This window comes from Oncorhynchus gorbuscha, linkage group LG04 (assembly GCF_021184085.1).
Source record: "Oncorhynchus gorbuscha isolate QuinsamMale2020 ecotype Even-year linkage group LG04, OgorEven_v1.0, whole genome shotgun sequence".
Classification (NCBI taxonomy): Eukaryota; Metazoa; Chordata; class Actinopteri; order Salmoniformes; family Salmonidae; genus Oncorhynchus; species Oncorhynchus gorbuscha.
The window spans coordinates 59,019,790-59,039,023 of NC_060176.1; the positions used below are offsets into that span (position 1 = coordinate 59,019,790).

Consider the following 19,234-nt stretch of genomic DNA (forward strand, 5'->3'; position numbering starts at 1 on the left):
TAACGTTTTGAGGATCTGAGGACCCATGCCAAATCTTTTCAGTATCCTGAGGGTGAATAGGCTTTGTCGTGCCCTCTTCATGACTATCTTGGTGTGTTTGGACCATGATAGTTTGTTGGTGATGTGAACACCAAGGAACTTGAAGCTCTAAATCTGCTCCACTACAGCCCCATCAATGAGAATGGGGGTGTGCTCGGTCCTCCTTTTCCTGTAGTCCACAATCATCTCCTTTGTCTTGATCACGTTGGTCTGCTTGAAACATGTTGGTATTACAGACTCAGTCAGGGACAGGTTGAAAATGTCAGTGAAGACACAGTTTGTCAGCGCATGCTCGGAGTACACATCCTGGTAATCCATCTGGCCCTACGGCCTTGTGAATGTTGACCTGTTTAAAGGTCTGTTTAAAAGCGTGATCACACAGTCATCCGGAACAGCTAATGTTCTCATGCATGCTTCAGTGTTGCTTGCCTCAAAGCGAGCATAGATGTAATGTAGCTTATCTGGTAGGCTCATGTCACTGGGCAGCTCGTGGCTGTGCTTCCCTTTGTAGTCTGTAATAGTTTGCAAACCCTGCCACATCCAAAGAGCGTCGGAGCCAGTGTAGTACGATTCGATCTTCGTCCTGTATTGACACTTTGCCTGTTTGAGGGTTCGTCTGAGGGCATAGTGGGATTTCTTATTCGTGTCCGGGTTAGAGTCCTGCTCCTTAAAAGTGACAGCTCTAATCTTTAGCTCAGTGCGGATCTTGCCTGTAATCCATGGCTTCTGGTTGGGGTATGTACGTACAGTCACTGTGGGGACAACGTCATCGATGCACTTATTGATGAAGCCAGTCTACACGTGGTGTACTCCTCAATGCCATCGGAATAATCCCTGAACATATTCCAGTCTGTGGTAGCAAACCTGTAGCTCAGCATCTGCATCATCTGACCACTTTTTTCTTGACCATGTCACTGGTGCTTCCTGCTTTAGTTTTTGCTTGTACGTGGAAATCAGGATCAGATTTGACAAATGGAAGGCAAGAGAGAGCTTTTTATGCGTCTTTGTGTGTGGTGTAAAGGTAGTCTACATTTTATTTCCTCTGGTTGCACATTTCACATGCTTCTGGAAATGAGGTAAAACGGATTTAAGTTTCTCTGCATTAAAGTTCCCTGCCACTAGGAGCGCCACCTCTGGATGAACGTGTTCCTGTTTGCTTATGGCCTTATACAGCTCATTGAGTGAGGTCTTAGTACCAGGAAATAGACAGCTACAGAAAATATAGATGAAAACTCTCTTGCTTAACAGTGTGGTCTACAGATTATGATGAGATACTCTACCTCAGGTGAGAAAAACCTTGAGACTTCCTTAATATTAGATTTGACAAATATACACAGACCGCCACCCCTTGTCTTTACCAGAGGCAGCTGTTCTATCTTGCCGATGCAGCGTCAACCCCGCCAGCTGTATTTTATCCATGTCATCATTCAGCCACGACTCAGTGAAACATAAGATATTACCGTTTTTAAATGTCCCTTTGGTAGGATATTTGTGATCATAGCTCGATTATTTTGTTATCCAATGATAGTACGTTAGCTAATAGGATTAATGGTAGAGGCAGATTACCCACTCACCATCGGATTCTTACAAGGCACCCCAACCTATGTCCCCGATATCTCCATCTCTTTCTCATGCGAATGACAGAGATGTTGGTCTTGTCAGGTGTCTGAAGTAAATCCTTCGCGTCAGACTCGTTAAAAAAAATCTCTGTCCAGTACGAGTTGAGAAATCTGTCCTTATATCCAGAAGCTCTTTTCGGTCATAAGAGATGGTGTCAGAAACATTACCTACAAAATAAGTTACAAATAACATGAAAAAGCACACACAATAGCACAATTGGTTAAGATCCCATAAAATGGGAGCCATCTCCTCCGGCGCCATTCAGTCCATGTAACTACTGTTGATGCTTAATATCGTCATGCATTATACATTCAGCCTCCACCTGCCGGTCGCCACTCCTTATCTCTGTCTTCTGCCATCATATCTGTGTCATGTAGACCTTGCGTTTATGGTTGGCTCATTTTATCAATCAGATAATGTAGAGGTGTTGAATTATTCATAAAGCATTAACCTCTCTGTGGTGGAAATGATGTCTGTGTAATAGAAATGTCTTGCCATAATTGTATAAAGACTAATACAGAAATTGACGATTACTTACTCAACGCTCACTAGTCGACTATTTGTGCAGTGTCTAAATTAGGGCTCTCCAACCCGGTTCCTGGAGAGCTACTGTCCTGTAGGTTTTCAATCCAACTCCAGTTGTAACTAAGCTGATTCAGCTCATCAACCAGCTAATTGTTAGAATCAGGTGCGCTAGGTTACGGTTTAAGTGTGAACCTACAGGACAGTAGCTCTCCAGGAACAGGGTTGGTCAAGATAATCAGACATTTTCTTCAGAAAAGAGGGTAGACAGATTGAGATTGGAGTACTGGGCTGCATACTGATGTGTAACATAAAAGTATGTTAAAGCTTGCTAAAGTTGATTTAAGTCATGTAGCCTTTGTACTGAAACAACTGAGCTGTTTATGTTTCTTCAAACAAAGCAGTTGTCAATACCTGTCCACAATGACTGACCGAGTCTGTCTTCTACAGTGAGACACATGCACTAAGGTCTCTCTCTCTCTCTCTCTCTCTCTCTCTCTCTCTCTCTCTCTCTCTCTCTCTCTCTCTCTCTCTCTCTCTCTCTCTCTCTCTCTCTCGTAAAATACTTGGGACAATAATTACATAATTAGATGGTAATAAATGCTCGCGTGTACAATAATGGACAACATTAACCAATGCCTTTGTGGAAATATACTACCTGGCTTATTGTGTAAAAAGGCCAAGCGAGTGAATTTCTATCCAACAGCTAATGTTATTCTGATCTGTCCCAGAGGCCTGACACTTACACCAGACCCATAATGGTCTCTCTCTCTCTCTTTCTCTGTCCACATATTGAGTTCACCTCTCCTTTCACTGAAGTCCTTAGCTCATCAAACACCTATTGTTTCAGAGCAGTGATGTTTTGGGGGGCACGGTGGGGGAGAGGGGACAGGGGAAGAGGGGGATTGAAGGACACTTCCACTATGGGGAAATAAAAAGGCCCTTTGTGTGCACCTTAAGAGCTGAGCTGGTGGCACAGCCTGGGCTGTGTTCGGCCAGGTCTGTCTGTCAACAGGGCTGAGGATGAGGCCTGGGCTGTGTTCGGCCAGGTCTGTCTGTCAACAGGGCTGAGGATGAGGCCTGGGCTGTGTTCGGCCAGGTCTGTCTGTCAACGGGGCTGAGGATGAGGCCTGGGCTGTGTTCGGCCAGGTCTGTCTGTCAACGGGGCTGAGGATGAGGCCTGGGCTGTGTTCGGCCAGGTCTGTCTGTCAACAGGGCTGAGGATGAGGCCTGGGCACACAAACAGGACAAGGACACAAAAAGGCTATCCTGTCCTTCCCAGCCATCCTCACGTGCTCACCTCACTCCCATGTCAATGCCATATGCCTGTCATATGCTCTGTCACCTGTTACTCACTGGGCTTAATGTGTTGTAGAGTTCACATCCTAGGACAGGGGGACCAGTGATGTCCTAGGAATGATTTTCTCTGTGGAAGACCATTCTAGTATGAGTCAGAGGAAGGGAAGTGAGCCTGTGTCTATGCTGCAACCCTATGATCAGTGTTCGGTCAGTAGAGAGAGAAAGTGTGATTGTAAAATGATGGGATGAGGTCTCTCCCGTCTCCTTTTCTGTTCTCTTCCCCTCACCTCCATCTTTTTCTTCCTGTTCTGAGGCCACCGTAATGAAATGGGGTGGGTATTGGAGGCAAGTGTCTTTATCCAGGATTAAACACCAGCATCCAATACCAATTCATTAATTACATGAATTAGGATGCACTTTGTTATGGGGCCCGTCCTCTCTCTGCCCTGGCTCACCTTTCCCCATCCTCTGAAGAGTAGATGCCTCTGATTGACTCCAACATACTCTCCTCTCCTGTTTTGGGCTCTTAGTGGTACTCAGTCGTTTGACATGATTTGAATAGTTCTGGCATCACATTAGTGAACCCAGTTCCCTCTAATCCCATCTGGCCTGTGGTTAGAGACAGATAGACAGGGTGCCAGCAGAGCCACTCAGCTGAGAGAATGGGGAAGTAGGCTCTAATAGAAGCATCCCTAATTCAATTTCAATGAATGTGTGGCTTTAATGGATTTTACCTGGTGGGCCTGAAATTGGAAAGATTTCAGGGCACATTAACCTGTTTAAAGTAATTGGAAAAAGTGTCTGATTTTCATTTTGTGGGGAAGGAAATAGTTGGTGACATGCAGGAGATTATGATCTATTTCTTAGGCCACGTGAGTAGAGTTTTGATTCGGCGTAGCTAAAGTGTTCCTTCCCTTCCGCCTATGGGGTTGGTCTTTTATCTCCCCCATGACATTTGATGTACTCTTCCACAGATACGCTGCACAGTGCACACCCACCGTCACCAAGCCCTCTCCTCTCTCCTTCATTGTGTTTTTAGGGATGTTGAACTTCGTGCTTTGTCATCTCTTTGTGTTTCTCCTGGGTGAGGTCTTTTTTTAGTGCTCTGCTCTCTGCCAGTTGGGGATGGCCTCCTTTCATTCCTGCTTTTTTAAAGGTCAGCGTGTCTGGGATAAAGATGTGTCGATCACAGGATAACCCTGGCTGGACGGGTCATTTACATCAAAGCTGCTGTGAGATGGGTGTTGGGTTCTGGTGCACCCAGGGGCCTCTCTCTTTCTTTCTCGCTCTGAGGACTTCTCCTCAATGCTATTAGCCCCACTGAATTACGGTGGAGATATGGCCTTGAGTCTACTTCACCCTGTCTCTCTCTTCATCTCAGCCAAATGGTATGTATCTCTGCACACTATTTAGTATTCCATTTGTGATGCAGAGGAAATTAGTGAGCATCATAGGAACATTTTGAATTTTTTGTACAGTCACCTGACAGAATTTCCAGAGGAGCACGGTAGTTGATCCACCCACGCTAGACTTTGTTCCTCTCTTCCAATCTTTTATTCAGTCTCTTCGGCAAGTAGCCTAGCGTTTAGTGTTGGGACAGTAACCGAAAGGTTGCTTGTTTGAATGCCTGAGCTGGCAAGGTAGAAAAATCTGCTGTTCTGCCCTTTAGCAAGGCTGCTCCCTGGGTGCTGATGATGTGAATGTTGATTAAGGCAGCCCCCTGCAGCTCTCTGATTCAGAGGGGTTGCGTTAAATGTAGAAGACACATTTCAGTTGAATGAATTCAGTTGTCCAATTGACGAGGTATTCCCCTTCCCTTCTCTTCCTCCTCCTTCTCTCTGTTAGTTTCCAAACATGGTTTGCATTGATTTATTCTCATCCACCAATTAAAAGTAATTTTGTGAGCATTAGAGTAAGCCATGCTGGGAACCTTGTACCACAGCAGTCTGTTCATTAACTCACTGAGAGTTTATGCGTACAGTGTGTGTGTGTGTCCGTGCCTACGTTTTTGTCTGTGAGTGTGTTTATCTGAGATTCCCATCACGTGCAGGGCATTCATTCTCTGTTCTCAGGCTAAATCCTCATGTTGTTGGAACTGTGTCAGTAGCCTTTGCTGCCACACAATGCTTATATTTTTTTACAAACTCCTTGCCCCCATGGCTGTAGAGGGGTCATTGACCCTGGGAGTGTTGAGAGGAGGAGAGGAAGCCACTGGTGTAAACAACACTGGGCTGTGATGGCTGTGAAAAAGGCCTGGACGCTTCACAAAATACCAAGTGTCACTGCATGCCCAGCTCTTCCTCCCCACGTAGCCTACTGCCTGCTGTCTTAGTAGGCTTCCCACCAGATGTTGGAACATTGCTGTGGGGACATGCTTCCATTCAGCCACAAGAACATTAGTGAGGTCGGGCACTGATGTTGGGCGATTAGGCCTGGCTCGCAGTCGGCGTTCCAATTCATCCAAAAGGTGTTTGATTGGGTTGAGGTCAGGGCACTGTGCAGCCCAGTCAAGTTCTTCCACACCGATCTCGACAAACCATTTCTGTATGGACTTCGCTTTGTGTACTGGGGCATTGTCATGCTGAAACAGGAAAGGGCCTTCGGCAAACTTTACAGTTGTCACTATGCATTTGGGCAGGTATCGTTCTCCTGGCATCCACCACAACGATTCATTTGTCAGACTGCCTGATGGTGATGCGTGATTCATCATTCCAGAGAACCCGTTTCCACTGCTCCAGAGTCCAGCGAGCTTTACACCACTCCAGCCAACGCTTGGCATTGCCCATAGTGATGTTAGGCTTGTGTGCAGCTGCTTGGTCATGGCAACCGACGACAGACTATTTTTACCGGCTACGCGCTTCAGCACTAAGGGCTCCCGTTCTGTAAACTTGTGTGATCTACCACTTTGCGGCTGAGCCGTTGTTTCTCTTAGACGGTTCCACTTCACAATAACAGCACTTGACCGGGATAGCTCTAGCAGGGCAGAAATTTGACAAACTGACTTGTTGGAAAGGTGGCATACTATGATGGGGCCACATTGAAAGTCACTGAGCTCTTCAGTAAGGCCATTCTACTGCCAATGTTTGTCTATGGAGATTGCATGGTGGTGTGCTTTATTTTATACACCTGTCAGCAACTATTGTTGCTGGAATAGCCAATATGCACAAATTTGAAGCGATGTCCACATACATTTTGTATATGTAGAGTATACTGTAGGTATGAAAGTGGATATGGATGGACCTCACTCCATCCTTCATTGTCCATCACAGGGTTTGTGGAATGAGTCGACTCTCCTCTTCCCTCAACAGCTGATCATCTTGTGGAACATCATTATCTCCAGGGAGCACATCTGGAGCTTTCAATAGGCCTTCCATTTACAACCAATTTCCTCCACGTACAGAACTATTTATTCCACCTATTTTCAAAAGTAAGAACGGATGAAAAATTGAGTGAGGAAAGAAAAGGGGGGGAAAACAAGTGTGAGGGTAAATCAGTCTCCTGCCTCAGGCGACATCCCGGCATTATCGCGCCGTCACAGCTTAGTGGAGGCCTGGTTGTGTGTGTGTGTGTGTGTGTTGAGACTGAGAGGTGGTGTTGTGCTGTAAATGATAGGCATGTTTACCCGTACGCACACGTTTGCCTGCAGATTAGCCTGTGCCTGCTGTAGGAATCAGTGGAAACACACTCCTCTCCTGCAGGATGGGAGCCTCTATTTTCTTGAGCTGAGCTCCTCTGCCTGCTCTCTCTCTCTTTTTCTGTTTATTTTGATTTTTTTAATCAGTTCATCTCGAACAGGGTGACACTTTTAGGTGGGAAGATACTGCCATATACAGGATAGATGAGCAGTTGAACTAATACTCTATGTAAATTAGTAACTGTACAAAATACGGTCTAACTGCCATCCAAGTCAAAGATTTCCTCTTGGAATAGTTGAGGCAAGGAGTTAGAGTCTAAGTTCTTGGTTAAGGTAATCTTACGGAGATACAGGAAAGCAAGGGTGCCTCTGAGTTGAATTGAATGGAACACCTCTGATTGGATGGAGCAAAAGTGGAAATGTTTTGCAAGTGTCTTAGTTATGTATGAGTATTATTAACTTACCATTCATATTTATCTCTCTGCTTCTCTCTTTGTTGTGTGTTCCCCATCTTCATCTCTGTTTTGTCTACCCCCCCTTTCTCTGTCTCTCTCTGTCCCCGACTGTCATCAATGTACAATTAGGAGACATATTTGTGAGGAAACCACAGATCCACACAACATGATAGCAGGCATATGAAGTCTCAATATGGGTTTGTAATGCTTCCTTTTTGCACATAGCTCAGCATGTTGACACAACGGGTGGTGTAATTGTCACACATATATGCATACGAATCCATTTTCCTCTCTCCTGTATGGGCACTCAGGACAGCGATGGCACACCATACAATCTCTGCTGTGTGATTCTGAAATGCAAAGCCAATGAAACATGTTCCCTCTGTGAGGTGGAATGTTCGAGCACTGAGGGGATGTTGTAGACACTTGCGGTTCATGGTATAAAGGTACAGGAGGGCTACATGGGCCAGGGAGCCACAAGTTCACTGCTATGCACCATAGTCACATTGGTCGCAGCCCGTTCTTTTTTACTGAGCCACTTCAGGTCATCTGCCATCCCAGTCTGCCATGCCCCTGTCAGTATGGCTACAATTATAAAATACATGAGGTTATGTAATAGATGCAAATATGGCCATGGGCGCAGGTGGGGAATTCTAAATGCCTTCTTATCATTCATGTTGACATTGTGATGGTTAAAATGGATGCTAGATGAATAATTCATGAGGGATTAAAAGTGGGGGCTGATATGGCTGATAAAACGACTGTCCTGGGAGATAATGTGTTTACACTGATTTCCTAAGGTGTGCTGTTGTGTGTGCTGTTGACAGCCTCTCTGAGGCTCGGCTGTTTACAGTGAGACTTCATATTTATTCATATTTATAGAAGTATAAAATGTGTGACAAAATGTTGGATTTATTGTAATCCTATGAACATTTTATTATGACTAAAAACTGCTTACCAATAACATATACTGCAGTTTCCAGATGGTAGTTAGTGTTGTCTCTGATAGTGGTCCTATAGCAGCTGTTTCCCTTCCCTGTTGAATGCCAGAGATGAGCGGCACGACAGATCGATTTAACTAGCAGCAGAGTGCACAGTCACGCTTTGACTGCAAATGTAACAGGGTTGGTTATGTTTCCACTTGGTACTGCAGAAATATGTATTCCTATTGGTTGGTTGAGTTTTACATATTATACAATTGGTTATGCTTGCAGAAAGGGGACGCGAAGTCACTTTTTCCCAGTCTATTGACATGCAGGCGGTAGGTCACTTTCAGAAATAGCGGAATGTATTTGCGTATATTTACAGTGTGTACGAGTTAACTATGTACATTTCCTGATATATACTGTAGATATACAGTTGAAGTCGGAAGTTTACATACACTTAAGTTGGAGTCATTAAAACTCGTTTTTCAACCACTCCACAGATTTTGGGCAAGTCGGATAGGACATCTACCTTGTGTATGACACATGTAATCTTTCCAACAATTGTTTACAGACAGATGATTTCACTCCTAGAGATTAACATACTTTGATGCGAAAAGTGCAAATCAATCCCAGAACAACAGCAAAGGACCTTGTGAAGATTCTGGAGGAAACAAGTAAAACTAGTCCTATTTCGACATAACCTGAAAGGCCATTCAGCAAGGAAGAAGCCACTGCTCCAAAATCGCCATAAAAAAGCCAGACTATGGTTTGCAACTGCACATTGGGACAAAGATTGTACTTTTTGGAGAAATGTCCTCTGATATGATTAAATAAAAAAAGAACTTTTTGGCCATAATGACCATCATTATGTTTGGAGGAAAAAGGTGGAGGCTTGCAAGCCGAAGAACACCATCTCAACAGTGAAGCACGGAGTTGGCAGCATCATGTTGTGTTGGTGCTTTGCTGCAGGAGGGACTGGTGCACTTCACAAAATAGATGGCATCTTGAGAAAGGACAATTATGTGGATATATTGAAGCAACATCTCAAGACATCAGTCAGTAAGTTAAAGCTTGGTCGCAAATGGTTCTTCCAAATGGACAATGACCCCAAGCATACTTCCAAAGTTGTGGCAAAATGGCTTAAGGACAACAAAGTCAAGGTTTTGGAGTGGCCATCACAAAGCCATGACCTCAATCCTATAGAAAATGTGTTGGCCAAACTGAAAAAGCTTGTGCGAGCAAGGAGCCCTAAAAACCTGGCTCAGTTACACTAGCGCTGTCTGGAGGAATGGGCCAAAATTCACCCAACTTATTGTGAGAAGCTTGTGGAAGGCTAATTTTTACCAGGATTAAATGTCAGGAATTGTGAAAAACTGAGTTTAAATGTAGTTGGCTAAGGTGTATGTAAACTTCTGACTTTAACTGTATGTGTGTATGGTACATATTAGATATTGGGGGTACTTTTGCATGTTATTTCTGTAAGACCAAGTTAGAGAGCATGCTACAATTGTAATGGTCGCATTAGCTCCCTGCTAATTCACAGTTATTTCCATGCTAACAGACAAAGGACGAATCTACAGCCATCAATATACTGTCATGTATTGTCATATATTGTCATGTCCTGTCCCTGTGCTTTCTCTTCTATTCGTTTCCCCCTGCTGGTCTTATTAGGTTTCTTTCCCTCTCTCTTTCCCTCTCTCTCTCTATCATTCCGTTCCTGCTCGCAGCTGTTCCTCATTCTCCTAACGACCTCGTTTACTCTTTCACACCTGTCCCCTATTTTGCCCTCTGATTAAGTCTCTATTTCTCTCTTCGTTTCTGCTTCTGTCCTTGTCGGATCCTTGTTTGCTGTGCTGTGTTCTTGTTCCGTCCTGTCGTGTTTTTGCCTTCATCAGATGCTGCGTGTGAGCAGGTGTCTCTGTCAGCTACGGCCTGCGCCTAAACCCGAAGTCCTCACTCACCGACCTGCAGTCTGTGGCCGCTTATCCTGTTTTTCCCCTCTACAGACTAGAGGATTTCTGTTATTCCCCGTTTGGACATTTCCTGTTAAGGATTCAGGATTTGTTATTTTCTGTTTGGACTTGAATAAACTCTGTTTCTGTTAAGTCGCTTTTGGGTCCTCACTCACCTGCATAACATATACTTTGATAAAAGCGTCTGCTAAATGGCATATATTATTATTATTATTATTATTATATACTGTTGTCTCGCACATCTAATGTGCTTCCTTACTTATGTCTGTTATCAGAATAAACACCAATCAACTGGGACTGCTGGCTGGGTATTCCTTTCTTTAAAAAGACAGAGCAAAGGAGTTACGATCAAATTTGTTACAGTGGTGCCGAGATCAGGCTTTTTGTCTTTTCTGGACATCTGTTACACAAACGCACACACACTGTGAACTCTTTAGCCATCGGATGGGAGAGGGCAGACGATACTGTATCTGTCACACTACAGTGGCCCACAGTGAACTGAACAAGAGAACTGACTAGACATGCACGCCCATGTAATAGACATGTACATCCTCCTGTTCTCATCCTCATGTTCTTGTCCTCCTGTTCTCGTCCTCCTGTTCTCGTCCTCCTGTTCGCGTCCTCATAGATCTATCCTCTGCCTTCGACAGCGGGAACTATCAGATCCTCCTTTCCACCCTCTCAGGGCTGGGCTTCTCAGTTTCTGCACAATGCTGGATTGCATCCTACCTGGCAGGTTGCTCCTACCAGTTGACGTGGAGAGGATCTTTGTCTGCACCATGAGCTCTCACTACTGGTGTCCCGCAAGGCTCGGTTCTAGGCCCTCTCCTCTTTTCTCTATACACCGAGTCGCTCTGCTCTGTCATATCCTCACATGGTTTTATCCAATCATTGCTATGCAATTGACACTCAATCACTTTTCTTCTTCTCCCCTTTTGACACCCAGGTGGCGACACATCTCTGCATGCCTGGCAGACATCTCAGCTTGGATGTCGGCCCACCACCTCAAGCTCCACCTTGGCCTGCCTTCTCCAAGACTTCTCCATCACGGTTGACAACTCCACAGTGTCCCTCCCAGAGTGCTAAGAATCTTGGTGTGACCCTGGACAACACCCTGTCGTTCTCTCGCTACTGCAGGTTCATGCTGGGCAACATCCGTAGAGTACGACTGTTCCGCACAGAGGAAGAGGTGCAGGTCCTAATTCAGGCACTTGTCATCTCCCGTCTACTGCTGGGATTCCCTGCTTGTGCCATCAACCTCCTGCAACTTATCCAGAATGCCGTAGCCCACCTGGTGTTCAACCGTCCCAAGTTATCTCATGTCACCCCACTCCTCCGCACACTCCATTGGCTTCCAATCAAATCTTGCATCCACTACAAGACAATGGTAATGACCGTGGGAACTGCCTTAAGACTAGGATCAAACCCTACACCCAAACCTGAGCGCTCCGTTCTGCCACCTCTGGTCTATCACCTCTGACTCTTGGCCCTCCCACCCCTACTGGACTCAGCTCCCACCCAGCCCAGTCAAAGCCCACTCACCCCATGGTGGAACGAGCTCCCCCTAACGTCAGGACAGTGGAGTCCTTGCCCATCTTACGAAAATGTCTGAAACCCATCCTTTTCAAAGAGTATCTTAAATAAATCCCATGGCGCCCCCCCTAAAACCCTACTACCAATGACTTTGCTGATAACTACATTATTGAGGAAAAATGTACTTGGTACGACTGTGATATGTGGTTGTTTCACCTAGCTATCTTACGATGAATGCACTAATTGCAAGTCACTCTCGATAAGAATGTCTGCTAAATTAGTTAAAATGTCAAATGTAAACACTCATTAATGTAAAGTATGTGTGCTGAATGAGACATCTGTATTCCAGAAACCTGCAAGCTCTACGTACCAAATATATTATTTACCAACATCTCAGTTGGTCTCAGACAACCCTTTAACAACCTCCATGTAATGCTGAACAAAGCATCTGTCTTGGTGGGTCTCATAGTGCGTGATGTTTGTTCTGTTTACTGTCCAAAGAGAAGAATTGAGTGAACATCTGTTTTTTTCAGTGTTGCACATTTCTACAGTATAATGAGCTGTTTTTTTCAGTCTGGGCCAAGACAGTGTTGTTTTGTATTCCAGGTAAGAGTGTGTGAATGACCAGATGTTGTTGTGTAGTTCAGGGTAAGTGTGTGTGTTAATGGCTGGATGTTGTTGTGTATTCCAGGGCAGGTGGCGGCGGCAGGGTAGCCTAGTGGTTAGAGCGTTGGACTAGTAACCGAAAGGTTACACAATCGAATCCCCGAGCTGACAAGGTACAAATCTGTCGTTCTGCCCCTGAACAAGGCAGTTAACCCACTGTTCCTAGGCTGTCATTGAAAATAGGAATTTGTTCTTACTGACTTGCCTCGTTAAATAAATAAAGAGTGTGTTATGTGTACATGCGTGTTAATGGCCTGATGTTTTGGTGGTCTGGGTACATCCCAACAGTCTTTTTGATAGTGTCAGCTGCTTCTGAGGCGTTTCAGCTCAGCTTCCATTAGCCACGAGCCACAAACCATCGCAAACCACCATCCCCCCCTGTTGTCCCCCAGCAGTCCCCCTGATGACAAACTCACTTTGTCCCCTCCCTGCTGAGCTGTCTCATTCACCCACACTGTGTTGGAGGGGGTGGACCAGTGTAACAGTGAAACATGGCCTCCTGCATGCAGCGCCTAGCCTGGTGATGGAGGATGCAGATGGGCCTCAGCAGAGTAATGGAGGGAAACGATGAGCAACAGAGTGCCATCCCTCTCCAACGGCCTGTGCTGCATCATGGAGCCAGGCAGAGCGGAGCGAGGGAGAGGGGAGCGAGGGAGAGGGGAGCGAGAGGCCCAGGAGCATGCAGGGGACTGCCGGGTGGAGACCACTGTAGCGCAGCTTCCAACTTATTTGATTTCCTCTGAAGATGTTTGTTTCCTTCACTGCTCCACTGAGGGACAGTGCTTAATTCCTAGTTATCTCATCATTATTTATTGAGGGAACCCTCCAAGGAGACAGAGTGTGGCTTCTGCAGTCGATCAGGGTCTGAATGAGGAGGTAGAGTGTTAGGCAAAGGTGTAACCTGGTGGTGGGGGGCCAGATGTTATTCTGAAATGGTGTTAGAATTGAGAGTGGACTATAGTAACTTTCTGATGGCCTCAGGATTAGCAGTGTCCACTTTGTTATGTTCAGCTCCATTTTGATTTGCTATGCTGACAGATTTGTGAAGTAGCATATTGTGACTCTCATGCAGTATTTGAGAGTATTGTTAATGAAGTATTGGCAGTTGAAAACATTTAAAAACGCATGACATTTCCTCTTCAGTTGATGTGGGTATTATATTTTCTTTATTAATTTGTTACTGTGCATTATTTGGTATTCGGGACATTCAATTTGGCACATAGCTCAATACGTTCAAAGAAAATATATTCCCTGACGGGTTGGACCCAACAAGTATTGATATAGAATAAGCCCCCACCTTTAATTTCTGTGAAAATGTCTGCTCACAGCTTTCCTTTGTTCAGAGTAACACCTAATTTCTGCATTTGTGACCGATGTGAAATGGCTAGCTAGTTAGCGGTGGTGCGCGCTAATAGTGTTTCAGTCGGTAACGTCACTCGCTCTGAGACCTAGAAGTAGTTGTTCCCCTTGCTCTGCAAGGGCCGTGGCTTTTGTGGCGTGATGGGTAACGATGCTTCGTGATTGACTGTGGTTGATGTGTGCAGAGGGTCCCTGGTTCGAGCCCAGCTAGGGGCAAGGAGAGGGACGGAAGCTATACTGTTACACATTCATATTCTGTAAGTCTCAGACTGTCCAATGACTTCACTAGCTATTTGGGTGTTGATTCCCAATAGTACAGAGAGTGCTACTACATCCATTAGTGTTGCTTTGTGAGAGGGAGATGTACAAGGAGAGATAGAAAACGACGGATAAAAATGACTATTCACTTTTCAGTCTGTATGCTGTTAGTGAATTGGCTGAGCTTCTTTAAATTTTGCCACGTTTTCCAATTTTCTTGATTTCATGTTTCATAAGAACATCGCAGATAGATATTTCCTTTAGATTAGTTGTGCCAGCACTCCATTTCAGCACCATGACAATCCCACACTCACCCTCGCACTGCCACAGTACACCACTCATTGGCAATAAGACCAAGGTGTCACACCTAATGAGTCTCTCAGGAGTTGCTTTCATATTCATAGTCTATTTGTATGTTATGAGTATTCACTCCCTCCCCAGCTGTCAAAGACATGAAAAGCACATTTGCCATAATTCTGTTCTAAATGCTATATGTCAGTTTAAAAGTTTAGAAAAGTTGAAAAGCTCCAGTATTTGAAGTGGTGTACCCACATGGGGAGTGTTACATGACCAACATTAGAGGAACTCTGATGGGCCTACAGAGCTGCGGGAGGTTCCTCAACTGGATGCAAGGCCATATTGAACATTAAGTCAATAAAGGGACTTTTACTTCAGTCAATGTACTCAATGTACTACACACTACACTCCCAGCTTCGACATGGTTGGGGAGGTTAATGCCCTGTATTCCTAAGTGCTGGATTCAGTCGAGTACAGAACATTCTCAAATCCAATGTCTGGATGGGAAGCTACTGAGAGACATCATGTTTATTCAAGTGAGGAGAAACAAGAACCATGTCCGCTTTGCTCTCTGCCTCCTCCTGGAAAATAAAGAGAATGAGTGAGTGAGTGAGTGAGGCCTTAGAACATACCTCTACTGTATTTAATATCTGTGTGTGTGAGAAGCGAGAGCCATCTTAGATGAGTGTGTTTACCTGGAACATTAGCTTAAATACTTTATACCCGCATTCTGGGTATGGCATTCAGTGTGTTTGCTTCATTTGAAGCCCTGAAATTTAATCTGAAGCGCCCTTCTCTTTTTCGTATGATCCTGTCACATTAGGTCTATCTGTCTGGCTTTACTATTTTTCATCCAAAGGGAGCTTGCTCAAACACACATCCAAGACAAAGAACAAGCTGGTCAAGAGAGCTCAAATCTCTAGAAAGTAACACGCAGCCATGTATTCTGAGTGACCATTAGCCCTGGACTGTATCCCTAATCTTGTAGAGAGTGGAACCACACCATCTGTGCTGCTGTCTTATTATTGTTCCTGGAATACGCTAATAAGGTTTCACATCAAAGTATTTATTTTGACTGGCCAGTGAGGGTTTTGTCATTGCATATATGTCTAGTGATAGAAAACGTTTCTTATTGCTGTTGTGGCAGAGGGCAGCTGGCATGGATTTGAGCTATACAGAGTCTCAGGACACAGTGAGACGTCAGAACTCAAAATATATGTTTGTTTTACTCCAAAGTTTGTAAACAAAGTAAATATTAACCCTATATAGTCCCAAAACATGGTTAAAACTATAATCTTTACATTTTGGATGGTCATTCCTTCCGTCCATAGCTCTGTCTGTGTGGTGTTGAGAAGGTGTTTGGTGTTGGAAGATGTGTGGTGTTGGGCAGGTGTTTGGTGTTGGAAAGGTGTTTGGTGTTGGGAAGGTGTTTAGTGTTGTGAGGGTGTGTGGTATTGGGAAGGTGTTTAGTGTTGGGAGGGTGTGTGGTATTGGGAAGGTGTTTGGTGTTGGGAGGGTGTGTGGTATTGGGAAGGTGTTTGGTGTTGGGAGGGTGTAGCAGGACACAAATGGTTATTCCTGAGTGCACCATACTGGCCTCAGCCTGATTAATAATGTAAAGAAAGGCAATCTTTTCCGTTTCTTTCCATCATTTCCCCTCAGAAACCCGACTGCTCTACAGTATGTGCAGTGAATGGACTAATAACATTTCATTTGTAGATTTTCCCTGTGAACATTATCCCTTTTTGCAGTATTTTCTGCCAAGGACATAGGCCTACTTTAATTTGTTGCAGACACTGAACACATTTCATTATATCCTTTGTAGATTCAGAAAATGTTTGTTATTATAATCATTACTGGAGGATAATAGACATTGTATCTAGTATACACATGGAAACAACTTGCATAGTCCCTGTGCCAGGGACAAAGACTTTTGTTAATCTACTTCAATAATACATTTTGAAGCAAAACACATCATGGTTTTACTGTAAACAATGTTATTTCTACCATTATATGTACACACAGTGATACAGTTTTTTATTGAACTGAAGAACAGCAGTTACACCACAAAACAGAGATAAAAATGTACGCCTGTCCACAATTTTCCTCTTCTAGAAGGATACATCTGTTAGTCACATAATTGGCTGGAACGTGACAGAGTTTGAGTAATTATTTCATAGGAAGAAAATAACAGACAGCTGAGACACATATGAAGAAAAAGGGATTTGTTGAAACCATCTGATCCTTTAATGTGTATTTCTATGGCGAAGACGACATGGTCTGTTGGGCCTCATCTGTTTGGAGCAGGTTCAGCTGGATGCATACAATGATTCAGTGAATTAAAGATCTGTTTGATTTAACCACATGTTTAACCAACCCATGCTGCACTGTGTTCTCTCTCATCCTGATTTTCTGTGTGTTTTTTCCTCTTCCCCAGGGTCAAGTTGAAAGAAGGCATGGTGTTTCTGGGTGCCCGGCCCAGCAACCCCACCCTGTGGATGGTGAGCCAGGATGTGAGGAGCGAGGGGCACAGGGTGGTCACCCTCCATTGCCGCAGGAAAGAGTCCAGCTATGGACAAAGGTCAGTCAGGAGCACCTGGATCTCCCCACGGTGTCCTATTGGACATCACTGGTATACTGTACACACAACCATCTACAACCTGCACTCACCCATCTACAACCTTCCCCTATAGGACCGAAGTCTGCCTTATAACTCTTGACTCTAAATATCACAGTGTTGGCTTGAGTAAACCCAGCTAACACATAATGTTCTGAGAACCATATGTTTCTTAGTTCTTGGTGAGAGCATGGTTGTCCAAAACCTTCTGGGAATGGTGCAGGATAGTTGCTTGACTTTTAAATATATTCAGCACATTTAAGGAACTTGACAAAATACTTTTCTTGGTATTTCATTACTTTAACAGAATGATTCATAATAGTTTAAACATGGTTACATGAGCGTTCTCCAACTGCTTTGACATTGGGAATGTTCTCAAATAGTTCAGAGAATGTTAAGAAACCGCATTCTTCTGTGGGAATTTCAGTACTTCAGCATAACGTTTCTTACAGGTTTCTCATGGTTCTACTTAAAGTCACGTTCACAAATTGTTCCAAGAAAACCACAAGAAAACTTTAACAACGTTGAGAGCAGTTCTAAGATTGTTATTTAAAAACATATATTCCTTTCTCAGAATGTTCAGAAAACGTTTCATAAAAAACACAAGAAAACTTTAGTAATGTTCAGAGAACATTCTAAGAATGTTGATTAAATACATATACTTTCCGTTCTCAGTGTCAACAAAACTCTCTATCCTCTATCTTGTTAAGTGTGTTCAGGTGTTGGCCTCTCCCACTAATTGGCAACACCTGATCTTAATGAGTGCTTGTTTCCTTTGAGATGGGGTCTTTTTGAGTAGACTAAAATGAACAGCATTGCATGCGTATAAAAACAAGGCATACTAGCTCCATCCTGATGCCCGATTGGGTAGAGAACAGAAGATTATAGGTTCTAATCTTACTGATGTCATGTCAGAATACAATGTACATTTGTTTGCATGGTTAATGCTTAAGGAAATGAATTTCTGTGGGTCCTATCTGCCCTTTGAATTCCAAAATGTTAACCCAAAATAAGGTATCAGTGTTAGTAAAATTTGTATTGAAACATTCAGTGAAAGTTAAGGAAGTTATTCAAAAACCTCAAAATAACCTATCCTTTCCGTTCTCAGAGTGTTAATTAAACCTCCCAGGAAAGCGTTCAAGGAACCAAAGTAAAACATTCTCAGAACCTCCCTGCAACCTAAAAATAAACATTTCCAAAACAATTTTCACTTCTGTTCTCAGAACGTTTTAAAGACAATCAGTTTTACCGGTCAGGAAACTTATGGCTTCATTCACAGAACCAATGGGAGAACCATGGGAAACCAACAATGTACGTTCCCACAACTTCCAAGCAACCAAATGTGGTGATGCCTATGCCCGTTTTTTATTATATATTTTTATTTAACCTTAATCTAACTAGGCAAGTCAATTAAGAACAAATTCTTATTTACAATGACGGGCTGGCAAGAGTTAAACGGCCTCCTGTGGGGACGGGGGCTGAGATTAAAAATAAAAACAAACAATGTAAGACCAAACAGACAACACAGACAGAAGATACTTGCGACAGCACAAATACAACAGCAAACAAACAGTGGATGTGTGTGTGTGCAGGCATGTGTGTGGTGTGTGTAAAGTAAAACAACATGCTTCCTTACAAAAGGCAACGCAAACTAGAATCAACTACATGTCTCAACAACCTGTTCATCTATTTGTCCTTTGAACTCATATCGTAGAAATTCGAATGAATAATGAGGAGAGACAAGGTCAATCACCAATCAGGATATTAACTTTATTAAAAATCTATCGATAAGGGAGCAAGCAGGTCAATAAAACACACACATACAAGGTGAATCGATTGAGTGCTCCAATAATAAACACGTTTTAAAAAAATAGAAACCCAAGAACTGCTTAGTCATGGTTGGTTCCACCCCACCCCAGCAGATCAAGGCATCATAAGCTTCCTTGTTTTGTTCTTGTGGCCAGGTGTAACAGGTCATAGCGCACAAACAAGTGATAACTGCAGTTCCGTTTACTCCTTTCTCTACCAAGCTAGCC

General features: G+C 43.8%; 1 protein-coding gene across 1 annotated transcript in view; it reads left to right on the plus strand.

Moving 5' to 3' along the window:
- LOC124034367 (transmembrane protein 132C-like) overlaps positions 1–19,234 on the plus strand; it is a 239,430-nt gene that overhangs the window by 85,949 nt on the left and 134,247 nt on the right. The window contains exon 3 of the mRNA XM_046347473.1: positions 17,019–17,162. Within this exon, the coding sequence (XP_046203429.1) occupies positions 17,019–17,162 (144 nt within the window). The remainder of the gene's footprint in view (positions 1–17,018; positions 17,163–19,234) is intronic.